General features: G+C 43.6%; 1 protein-coding gene across 8 annotated transcripts in view; it reads right to left on the bottom strand.

Moving 5' to 3' along the window:
* The window catches only part of Gria1 (glutamate ionotropic receptor AMPA type subunit 1), a 348,064-nt gene that overhangs the window by 111,452 nt on the left and 223,936 nt on the right, over window positions 1–12,676 (bottom strand). For all 8 annotated transcript variants that reach the window (XR_012442449.1, XM_074057054.1, XM_074057051.1 and 5 more), the window contains 2 exons: window positions 10,313–10,480; window positions 1,921–2,025 (listed from right to left, as the gene is read on the bottom strand). Coding sequence is in view for 7 of the 8 variants with exons in the window: in XM_074057054.1 (XP_073913155.1) it covers window positions 1,921–2,025; window positions 10,313–10,480 (273 nt within the window). In the remaining variant the exon portion in view is untranslated. The remainder of the gene's footprint in view (window positions 1–1,920; window positions 2,026–10,312; window positions 10,481–12,676) is intronic.

Here is a 12,676-nt window from a genome sequence, read left to right as displayed (position 1 = left end):
CAAAGGTTTGGGTGCCTTTGCTTAGTACTTGCTTAAAATTAGGGCAGGTAGTGTGACCATGGTAGCTGCTTACTGAAGTGTTCCCTGTAAGAGGTTGGAAATGGGCTCTGCGAGACCTCAAGTTGCTCACAGTCTAAGAAAGAAGATGGAATGTGTGCCAATGGCCCTACTCTACAGAAGCTGGGAACATGTTCTCTCACATGGCAAAAGGGACATTGCAGACCTAGAGATGGGGGGATGATCCTGGGTTAGCTGGGTAGTGGCAATCTGACTATGTCAGTCCTTACAAGCAGAGAACCATTCTTTGCTGTGCTCAGAGGGAAGATGTAACCAAGGAATGTGGGCAGTCAAAAATGGTAAAGAAACTGATTCTCCTCTGGAGCTTCCAGAAAGGAACATAGCCCTGCCAACACTTTACCTTTAGCCCAAGATGACCCCCAGAGTTACAAGAATGATATATGTGTGTTGTTTTAAGCTACCATTTGTTACAATTTGTTATAGCAACAATAGGAAATGAACATAGCCTTGAGACATATTAGAAAGTAGAAGGTGAGCTCCAGACAACAGAGCAGAGCAGAAGGGTTTCAGGGAATTGAGGATACAGTGTACAGAAAGCCATCTAGTAGGATCTTTTTGGTGATGGGAATGCTTTGCATCTGGGTTGTCTGATATGAGAGCCACTGGCTACTTATGGCTATAGAAAACTCATAAGGTGGTAAGTGCCACAGAGTTGCTGACTTTTAAATTTTAGTTAAGCAAAAATTAAATTTAAATAGCCACATGTGGCTAATATTTAATAGTACAGGCATAGAGGGCATTGCATTTGAGATATTGTGCCAACTTTCAATGGGCCAGACCCAGCACTTAGAGTTTTAGCACACAACAGGTCATTTAATTCTTTTAAGTATCCTTTGTGGTTAGCTTATCATAGTGGTCTTCATTTACATGGCGAGACAACTAAGCCACAAAGGTAACCGGATAATGTGTCCAGGATCCCAGATTAGTGAGTGGTGAAACTAGGCTTCCTTCCATTCCAGGATCCCAGAGCCAGTACTGATCTGTGGTCCTCTACTGCTCCACATCATATTGCACAATGCCTCTTAGTCACTACACTATGCCACCATGAGGAAGTAGACATGTAATGAAGGACAAGGACAGAGAAGTAGAGGCTGCCATGAGCTATAACAAAGAGGCCAGGAACAGCTTCCTCGAGGAATGACATTCGCTCTGAGTGCTGAGGCCCAGGAGGCATTGGCCAGGCAAAAGATGGGATTCGGGGGAGAGAGAGACCCAGGTGGAGAGAACATGTGTGAAGTCTCTACGGCAAAAACGAACTGAAAGATAGAATGACTGGTGAGTAGAAAGGAAGGAAGTGTCAAAGGTCAAGGTCAGAGAAATTGGCAGAGGCCAAATCACATTGGGTCTGGTAGAATTCTGAATGTTATCCCAAGGATTTAAACATTATCTAAAGTTTTTAACATGCATGTATATCATATGCACACACACACATGTTTTTTCACCCTGACTTCTGTATGGAAAATGGAGCGGATGTGACTCAGTGTGGATTAGCAGAAGATGGTTAACTTCATCAGTAAACATCACTCTGAAATTATTGCTTCAGTATCCCTCAGAAACAGCAGTGGTACTTTGTATACATTTTTTACTTTATATTTTCAAAGTATTTTCCTATTCCTTCGATTTTCAAAAGAGAAAAAGAGAAAAAAAGAAGGGACTGTCATCACTGCTTTGCAGAAGAGTGAATAAATTCTCACAGAACAGACATGACTTCCTCAAAGTCCCAGTTAGCTAATGGCCAAGACTCCTCTAGGTTCTGCATTGCCTGAGTCTTTTCAAAGGTCTGGTCCAGGAACTGTGGGCTCTCAGATCACTGGGTGATGGAAGCAGAGAGATGCTCCTTACCTTTCGGATGCCATCATGCTTCATTTCAATCACATGGAGGGTGTAGTTGGTCCGGCGTCCTTTCTCATTGAACTGCACATTTCCTGTCAGACCCTCAAACCGCACCTGGGAACAGCCAAATGGTGAACAATGCATTCATAAGTTGTACTTCATGTTTGTTTGTTTGCTCTCTCTGCTGGAACAAAAAGTCAGAACCCAAGAATGTTACCTGGATTGAGGTCTTGGAGAAGCCCAAATGCTGAAACTTTCCACCTGCTTGCCCATGACAGGCATCAGTATAGAGCACAGACTTCTCTTCTGCCGAATACCATTTTCACCCATCACTTCAGGCCAGTATTAACAGTGGGCCAGAGTGCATGCTAATGTGAAGTCTGAGCTGTCCCTAGTCAATACCCACACTGGGTCCCACCCCGCCTCAGATAAGCCTGTGAGGATGAAGAAACTGAAGGAGGCTGCAAAGAAAATGGGCTGAGACGCCATCACCAACTGGTCAGAGCCAAGACTGGAAGTCAGCTTTTTGATGCTTTGCATTATGCCTTAAAATGCTCCTTTATTCCTTTTGAGTTTGGGGAATAAAACACCTGGAAATGTAAAGACCTGGATTTGACTCCAGGTTCTCCATTAAAATTCTATTAACTTTGGGTTATTCACCTTTTTAAGCTTCCAGTTTCCCAGTTCCTGCCTTGCCTACCTCAAATGACATAGCTAGGACAAATGTCCCATGGAAACTGGAGAGTATCAAAGGACTCCTTATCTTCAGACCAGAGTATTCAGGGTTTTATAGAGGTGTCAGTTGGTTAAAAGATAATTTGTACTGAAGTCTTGAAATATGCTGCATGGGATTTCTTCTCTTCGAATGAGTCAGATCAAACTTTCATGGAATTATATCTTCAAGTCTGTATTAAAGGTCAAACGGTTAACATGGGGATTTGAGACCTTTAGGGCTGAGCCTGCTCTCTGTAGGTGACCAGTAGACTTCACCCTCAAATCAAAGATGAGTTCAGCTGTGTATTATCAGCTCAGGAAAAGAAACCACACTCTCTAGTGGTGACTCACTCTGTTTCCTCAGGTCCCTCTTGCCTATAGCCAGTGAGATGAGTCTCTACCTGTTACCAGTACAAATTCTGCCCTGTGACCCAGAACTGTTTATTTTTTTATCCTTTCAAATAGCTTAAAAGGAAGTCTTGCAGAGTTCTATCTTTTTGAGACAGTGGTCCGTTCCTCTGCTTTTAGGAGAGATCAGAATAGTGTGTGTGTGTGTGTGTGTGTGTGTGTGTGTGTGTGTATGTGTCAGAGAGAGAAAGAGAAGGAAAGAAAGAGTGAGAGGAATGTTTTGAGGCTGACCCTCTCATCACGTTCTGGTTTGAAGTCTCAGAGGGGAGACCATGACAGGCCAAAAGCACTGAGCAAATCATATAACAAACTCTTCATTTTTACAGCCGAAAGCTGGAGAAATCACCAGCTCTGGACAAGGCTGGGCTGTCCTTGCTTTTCAGAAAGAAAACAAAGTACAGATCCTGCTACAAAAAATAAAAGGAGCAATTCCAGCCCATCAGCAACTTCACCTTCTCACCTCTGTTATCTCTTGGCTACATTCAGCTCTTCATTGTTTCAGGTTCAAGGTGGGTTTGCTATGTTGGTGGATACCAGTTTAAGTGACTTATTTAGATGTGTAGATGACTGGATGGGAGACTGATTTACTCAAATAGAAAAAATGAGTCATTAAAAATCCAAACAGGCATCTATTTTTTGGTCCCTGTTTCAACTATCACAGTAATTATCATCATTATGGCACATTAGTATGGCAAATTGCATAATTCCTCTGACTCAAAAAACAACAAGTTTCATCACTTGTTTAATGGGACCAATTAGAATTATGCTTTAAGTTTGGTTTAAGGATTAAATGAGATATTTTATGATCAATACTTGGCTCATGGTGAGTGTTCAAAAAATGTTACCTGTTGTTATTTTTGTTACTAACAGTGATACTAATACTACCACCATTTCTCAAGTACTGGAGCACTTTCACACAGAATGCTTCATCTATACACATGGGAATCCCATGAGGTATGCTGTTTAGAGATTATCAACTTCATTTTCATGGGATAACCCAAAATTCTGGGAGGCAAAATGATATGAACAAGTGGCAGGGGCAGGCCTAAAATTCAGAGCTTCTAATATTTTCTGGCATTTTCACTTAATTTATCAAGTGGTCTCTCACACAAAGGATAGTGCCACTCTGCTAGGCAGTTGGTGGGCCACACAGAAATGTGCCATGTAGTCTATGGCAGCTGTCTTCTACTACTACCCACTCCTACAGGGCATTTCTGGCATGCTCTGTTCATCCTGAAGACAGCTGTGGACTTGTCACTGAACTGGTTTCTTGGTTTCCTTTTCAAAGAATAAAGCACTTGCACACTGTCTGCCACATGAGTATTCATAAGTGTGTATTATTTATATGATGATGATGATGACTGCAACTGTGCTGTGCAGAATGGATAAGAGGTATGGAAAATAAGAGTATCTAAAACTAAGGTCGTGGGTCTGTCTGATAAGTTGTCGCAAAGAAGGAAGAATAGAGAACTTTTCAGCAGAAAGGATTTTGGCACTGTTACTTTTATATGCCTTCTTCAGTTTCTGATAAGGTCAAGGATCACACTTGCAAAGTTCCAGTGACCAGAAGTTCCCATACCATGTCCCAGTGTCTTCACAGTAACATCAAAGCAGAGGAGCAGAGGGTATTTTGCCCATTTTAAACATAAGATAATTGAGAGCTGCTGGCATTTGGCTCAAAGATTCCTACGAAGTCATTAGAAGCCTGGAGTAACTGAGGGCCCTTTTCTGTCTACTTGAGGAAATTCAGACTTACTGAGGTAAATCACTGAGGTAAATCACAGAATCAGAGAATGAGAAAGGAGACATCCCAGAGGTGCCATTCCATGACAGCAGAGCAAGGAAAGGTCAAAAGAATGGCTGAGCCCCAAACCATTTATGAAGATAGTCAGGGCTCAGAGCCAGAGAAGAAGCTTGTTAGAAACATTGCCTTCTGGACCTGCTGTCCTTGTCTACCCATTCTGAGCTCTAGGCACTCATCCTCCTCCGTGCCCTAGGGTGAGTGAGGTCAGACTGATGGAGCCTGGGCATTTCTCCTTGGTTCCTGCCCCCAGAATCCTGGTGCCTTCCTGCCACCAGTCAACTCCCTCCTTGAAAGATGGAGGATTAATCTTAGCTTTCCTGTAAAAGAAATTGGGTGGCAGCTGAGAGTCTGTTGCCAGCAGGATGCCCCAGCATACATTTTCCTTCCTGCCTGGTACCAGTAGAGCGCAGGTCAATGTCTCTGCTACTTGAGCCTTGTTAAGACAATTACTCAATGATAGTTGTTAAAGCATAGTAAGGAACACTCTTTTATCCTGGACAATTATGATAGGCATAGGGACCACTGCAATGTCCCTATACCACAATAATTTTTCACTGGGGAAGAGATTGAGCTCAGCTCCAAATAAAGCACAGGCAAGTTGGAATTTGTAGCCTAAGAATAGGGTGAGGGGTCAGTGGATGGAAAATTCTGAGAGAAGCTTTAGGGGTTAAGGAGGGATTTGGGCTAAACTGACCTAATAGGATTCTTGCTGATGAAAAACCAAGTTGATCAGACAGTACCTGAGGGTTGGTGGAGGATGATGAACTTGATTATGGGGAGTTCTTGCTAAACTGAATTAGCAGGGTTTTTGCTAAAGCTGGATTTTACTTGAAAGTGCATGGACGAGATAGAAGGAGGCTCAGGAACCTGACTATAGTTTGGCCAGCAAAGAATCTTTGTAGGTTGTCAACATCAACTCCTTTACACCACCACCACTAGATCTAGAAAAATAGCACTGGAGAACACAGCTGAGCAGCTCTGGACCCCGGTCTTCCATCTCCTGATTGCACTGCCTTCAGGCAGATACTCCTCTGGCCCTCTTCCTGGATGCTCGCTTGTTATGAGATCTCTGATCTGGGACCCTGCTAGACCACATGTTATTTATTTGTTCTAGTCAGAATAAGTCTCATGACCCCAATGAGCTTCTACTTTCCCTTCTGAACAATAGGAAGAAAAATCTTCACCCCAGTTTTCTCATGCAGTTGCTGTGAGGTTCAGCAAAGCATATACATTAAATTTTTTAAAATTCTGAGCTTTGTGAGAAGCCAGTGGTGGGAGAGCAGATGAGGTGATCCTAGCCTGAGAATGTTAGTGATTGGTCTAAGATCTCCCAGACAGTTCTGGGTGGAGCCATGGTTAGAACCTAGTTCTTCTCTTCTTAACTGGTCAAGGTTGACACTCACAAGCCTTTGCTTGTGAGTCTTCTCTGTGTCACAAGTTTTCTTCTGTGTCAGAGACATTCAAAACCAGGTTCCTCCTTGTTCAGTTCACTCTTTCTTTAAGGCTTATGTGACTGTCCATTTCAGTTTGCATGGGATAGTTCCAGTCTACATCTTTTGTTCTGGAATACTTAATAATTCTTTCTCTCTCACTCTCTCTCTCCCTTTCCCCAGTGCTGGACTGAGGTGGAACCAGGTCCTTGTGCATGCAAAGTACTAGGAAGGATTCTACTAGGAAGCTATTTCCCCAGTTACCTTTCACTCTTAAGTGAAAGCGTACACTCTTAAGTGTACTGGCTTGGATGGTAAATTATATTGTCACCCCATGGGAAAGCCCAGCTGTGTTCCTCCAAGAAGCTTTGCTGATGTCCACACTCCTCAGTGCTGCATTTTGCGCTGACCATCCACTACACTACAAGCTCACCTACATAACTTAGCTCTTAATCCACATCTTTATAGCTACATTTTTTCTCATGAGGTTGTCTTGCCTTTGAGACTGGAGTTTGAGTCCTGAAACACAGGGACTGTGTCTCACACTCCCATTGCCTACCCCTACCCAGACCCTGTCCAGCAAATTGTTGGATATAACTTCACTTCCATATGCTTGATTATTGGCTGACAGACTGCAAAAACAAAGACTAAAAGGGGTGATCAGTATTTAGGGTAACTTGAGGTCTTGGGCTGGGTTTCTAGGAGTGTCTATGTTCCCCTACTCCTGGTCATGCAGAAATATATGTTTGTGTGTGTGTGTGTGTGTGTGTGTGTGTGTGTGTGTGTTTCCGGGAAAAAAAATCCAAAGATTTTCCTTTTCTTTAATCATATCCTCAAAGGTCTATGACCTCCCTCACGTATCTTAACAAGCTCTTTCTTGACTTGGGGATTTGGTCTTTCCTTTGCCAACTAGAAGCAGACATATGGGCCCCCTAACACCCCCTTCTTACTGGAGTGCCAAGGACTTCTAGGATATGGGTTCATTAATATTCTGAACAGCTCCCTGTGTGGCAAGCAGGGGCAGACAGGCAGGCTGATTATCTTCACTCTGTTGCTAGGGAAATTATAGCGGGTGAGGGGTATGGATGCATGAATATTGCCCAAGGCCTTGTGCTGCTGAGGGCTAGACAATAGCTCATGAGTCTTCCCTGCTGGACTGGGCCTTTGAGGCTTTACAGCAGTCAAGTGTACAGAATGAAGTGTCAAATAAATGTGGGTCAGAGTCCAGTTTTACCACCAGCCAGCTGTATAATTTTAGGACATTTTTTAACCTCTCGGAAGCTCAGATTTGCTGTATTTATAAGGCACAATTAACAAAACTAGTTTCCTCACAGTGCATTATTGAGAATTCAGTGAGATAATATATGTAAATGCTAGGAGCCTTGTACACATTAAGCTCTTAAGACATCATACCTATTATTATCATTACTTTTAGAATTTAACTTCTGGTGTGTTAGACTTCCAGGTAGGCTATGGTAGGAGTCCAGGCCCAGCTCACAGACTGGCACTTGCTAAATCATAGATCCCTTCTCACTGTGTGACCTGAAGGCCAGTGGTCAGGGCTGCAGACACTGAGTACTTCAGCCCTGGGTTCCAAGGACTGGATTTCACAAGAGTTCATTCAGTCCCCTGTGGTCACAATTGGTCCTTGGTGGTATGACTGTTTCAAGAGATGGGTTTAGAAAGGGAAATGACTGTGCAGTGGCCATGTGTAGAAGGCCCTAGAGGCTAATGCTTGTGAGCAAAGTCCCTACAGCCATAGGATAGACTTGGATGGGGTAGGAGGAGGAGCCCTGGACAGGGATGTGGTTCAGCATTTGCTGTTAAGCTGCTGTGTTAGCCTGAAGAAATCACCCCTGATCTGGATCTCATAAAGAGTTGGAAAAAGACATCAATAACGCATAAGGTCTCTTTCAGCAATAAACTCTTTTGATTCTAGATGCTTATCAAAAATTTGATATGGAGCCAATTTTGGACAACTGGTCTTAGGGTAGGACCATTCTGGTTTGCTTGCTTTTTTCCTCATAGAGGCTAAGAAGAGTTTCTGTGAGCAGGCCTTGCTTTATTTTTCTGTCCCTAGTGTTTATCTCCCGGCCAAAGAGAATAGTCAGCTCTCAGAGAGCTGCTGATGAAAGGCAGGCATGCAAATGTCCTGGCTCCAAGACAAAATAAAAGAGGTCGTTCTTATTTTAACTATGGCAACTGCTTCCTCTCTAACCCTAGCAAGGCAGAAGCAGAAAATGAGTACACATTATAAGCAGAAGGATGGGCATGAGGCCATAAGTAAAAAGGTTGAACTCCTTGAGTTCTTAGAACATCTGAGGCTTGGGAGTTATCTCTCCATCCTTATCATTTTCATGGACAAAGAAAAGGAAGTCCACAGGGAGCCAAATGAATATTTCAAGGTTGCTCAGAGAGACTTGGAGCCCAGCTCTCCTGCCTTTCAGTTCAGAGCTCTGTCTGTCACTCCACATTACCTCTTGGGCTTCATCCCTGTCAACATGGTGGTGTCAGAGTATCTTTTCAGGGAAGTCATTAAGATGTGAGAGGCCAGGGATCTGGAAGAGTTGTGGGGTCAAGGGCAAGCCCCTGGGACCATCTGAAAGTAGATTCATATTGCAAACAGAATCTATCTCGACTGTTGGGTCTGGAAGAGCATTTTAAATAAGCACTGTCCCTTTCACAATCATCCTGGAAACTGCCTGGTGTTGGCTGTCACTGCCTAGTGCCCTGGGAACTACCCTGCATGGTGATAGAGGAGGCTAGGTAGACATGGCTGTGGGGTCCTCTTTAGTGTGTTCCTGCTGGGGTTAGCAGGGCTTCTGCTTTGCTTCATTCCAAAGGACAGAGCCACAAAGGCCTACACTTTGCCAGGGCTGAGAGATAGCTGCTTAGGCTACTTTCTTGTCTCTTTCTTCAGGTTGTGAACATTCTAGAGCTGTGCATGTGTGATTAAAAAACAAATGGGAATAGCTGTACATTTTGCTCTACACTTCTTCCTCCTCTCCTTCCCTGGGAGCCCAAATTCACCTTCTGTCAACATGGTCTTAAAGGTAGAGCTGGTCTTACTTAGGCAACTCCTTGGGTTGAAGAGGGGAGAGTAGGTCCTGAGGAACATTTGCACCAACTTTGCTGCTGTTGTTGTGTTTGGTTTCCCACCGTGCCTTGATGTTTTGTCATTCCTATGCGGTTAGCTGCCTGCCCTTGCCCCCGACCCCACCCCCACCTTCCTTTCCTGGCTGGCACTTTGGAAATGCAGCCTGTCCTTCAGGAGGTATTAGAGGTAAAATCTGGTGTTATGCATTGGCAGATTGGGACTCACAGCCTGGGCTTGAGTCTAGAGACTTCCAGAGACTTCTAGGAGCTCCAAGAGTGGTAAAGCAGCAGGCAAGTCTCCAGAACTTTCTAAATCAAGGATGTTAAATATACACCCACGTATACCACTGTCTCCTCCTGCTTCTACAGCAGACATATCACTAATTGAATATTTATACTCTTCTCTGTGGTATCTGGATTCAGCCTCAGAATCCTTTGCATAGCCAATTGATTGGAGTGGGCATGACCATTTCTATTCTTATTCTTTAACTGTTCAAATGCAAACACAATTGATGATGTCAATGCTAAGAAGCAAGAAAGAAGGATCAGAAATGCTGAGAAACATTTTTAGGGTGTGGGCACACAAAAGGAAAAGAACAGGGGGGACAATAGTAATGAAGACAAAGACCAGGGAATTGTTAACATGGCTTGTGTCATCTCTGCATATTTTAAGTCCCCTTTCTAAATACAGAAACCATGGGATTTCATTTTATAGCATAATCCCTGGGCAGAAAATACAGCTTTTAGATTACAAGGACTGATTATTCCACATTATTGATTTGTTTTGTTTTTTTAAAATTTCAACATGAGGTTCCATGTGTTTGCCAAGAGTCACAAGCAATGCACTGGTTGTCCCAAACTTCAGGGAAGTTCTTTCTTTTAAACAGCTGGATTCTGCCTCAATTTGATGCTGAGATTTCCATGAGATGGAAGCCATTACCAGCCTTACCTGCTGCAGAGCTCTCTGGATGTCGATCCCCTGGCCCCAGGGCACAGCTGGGTTAGCTAGACAGTCCCCGGCATTCCCCCGGCGGGATATGTCAATCCTCTGCCGCCGCAGACTCTGGAAAGCCTCAGCCATCACCTTTACCCCATCATAGGTGAGAGCAGAGGTATACTGGAGAGAGGAATGCAGACAGTTGGATATTAGAGAGAGCTGGCAGGGTGGTGGGGGTAAGGGAGCTGGACTGGAGAACTAGCTTCCAGGTGAGGAGAATGTGCAGTGGGCCAGGGGCAGGTGAGAGTGGGGTGGGGAGACAGTGTTGCAGTGGGAGGCCACCCCAGCCCCTTCACAGGGTGCTGCTCACTGTATTAGCAGTACAGCCCTCCAGAACTGTATGTTTAATACGGCTCATTATGACTTCCAAAGAGAAGTCAAAATTCTAGTTTTTGTGCAATCTTGTGTTTCTTGAAATGTTGGTTCAGTTGGGAAGAAACACATAGATTAAATACAACACATCTGCAGGCCAAATGCATGGAAAATCACTTGGCCTTCTCTACATTATAGTCACCAATTGGGAGCCAAGAAGAGCTGTTTACTCCACTATACCTTCTAACAGCAAAAGGAAATCTATTCCAAGATAAGCAAGCTCTTGGTTGTTCCTGCACATGGCTCACCAGGTGGTAGTTTTTTTGTCCTATAAACTTTCCCTCTTGCTTATTAATGAGAACTCTCAATGTTTTTCTCCACTTGGCCAAAAGGGAGTTAATATGTAGATGAGGCAAAACCAGGATAACAGTCCAGGGAAATATTTCCTGGCTTTGGAACCCATGTCTGTCCTCTTCATGAAATTGTTCCTAACCCTGCATGTGCTGTCTGGCACACTGCAAGTTCACACTAGAGACCTGTAGGATGAATGTGTAAATATTTTGCCAATTTTTAATATTGATTTTCTCATTTTTTCTTTTTTTAAAAGTTTATATCATAATTGGAAATTGGGTGGGGTATTCTCTTATTAATTAATTAACTAGATCCTGTGTGGTTCACATATGTGATTTTCTTTGTTTAAGCTCATACTGAAATAAGTCTCATTCTTAAAGAGCTAAGTCAGTTTGATCAATCCTGGGATAAGAAACTTGTAATTCACAAAAAGAAACTGACCAAGCAGCAAGGAAAAGTTTGCCAAAGATTCACTGTTTGTCCCAGATAACAAACTTGGCCTTAGAAACCTTCCCAACACAGTGGTCCACTCAGCCACTGCCAAGCTCTTTTATTTGACTTAGGAAGAAAAATTACTTGCTATCTTTATTCTAAACCATTCTCAAATAACAAACAAAATAGATTTTGGCTGCTGGATTTAGAGCTGCATTTCTGGGTCAAAAGAAGCAGATACTCTGCATTAAAACTGAAAGCCATCTGAGACAGTGACCTGATGGACAATTAGCAGACAGGTTTCCCTGATTTTTAGCTGAGCGTGTGGGGGTCCAGAGTAAGGGCCACTTGACTGCTCAACTTATGGAGGCTCCGTCTGCAAAGAAATGAGCATCCTCCCAGAGCCATGCAACATGGTGCCCCTGCCCAGATTACAGATAGCATTTCTGTTTCCCTTGAAGCTACCTGAGGGTAGTTTTCTAAGATATGGGCATTGGTAGATGAGTGGTAGATCTGCTGGTGACTTTTGGAAAGAATTCTCAGGGGCGTTTTTGGCTTATGGTGGAGTCTGTGATCAGAAGACTTCCAAATTCTTTGTGTCCTGTGGGAAGAATCCATGGCAGAACATGTGGGTGTAAATGGAGTTTATCAAAAGTTAGGGAAGGGAAATACAAAGGGGAGTATGGTGGGCCCAGATGGAATCTGGATGCTGAGAGAGTGTGTTTCTCCTTTCTAGGTGCTTTTAAAACCTATGCCAACCCCTGGGCAAGGCAGAACCAGGTGATTCCCATCCAATAATCAGTGAGTGGAAGAGGCCTGGGCAGTTCCCAGGCCAGGTGAGGGCAGTCCCTGAGCCAAAGCATAGTTAATCTGAGATGTAATGTTTTTCTACAAGTCCTGAACTTTCCCTAATTTTAGCCTGCCTCAGGGGGAGAAATTGTGCTGGTCATTTTCCACTTTATCTTTCTGCTGTGTTGTGATTTAGATGTGAAGTGTCCTTCAAAGGCTCATGTGTCCCCAGTGCAGCAATGTTCAGAGATAGGCCATTTGAGAGGACTGGATCATGACGGCACTGACTAATCAATGGATTAATCCATTGATGGATTCAAGATGGAAACCAGGAACTGGGTTGCTGATTGGAGGAAGTTTGTCACTGAGATGTGTCTTATAGGGTTTATCTTATCTGTGGTCCCTTCTCATCTCTGCTTTCTGGCTGACAAG

Source organism: Castor canadensis, chromosome 16 (assembly GCF_047511655.1).
Source record: "Castor canadensis chromosome 16, mCasCan1.hap1v2, whole genome shotgun sequence".
NCBI classification, from domain to species: Eukaryota; Metazoa; Chordata; class Mammalia; order Rodentia; family Castoridae; genus Castor; species Castor canadensis.
Note: the sequence above shows the minus strand (reverse complement) of the source record. Positions and strands in the feature narration are given on the sequence as shown.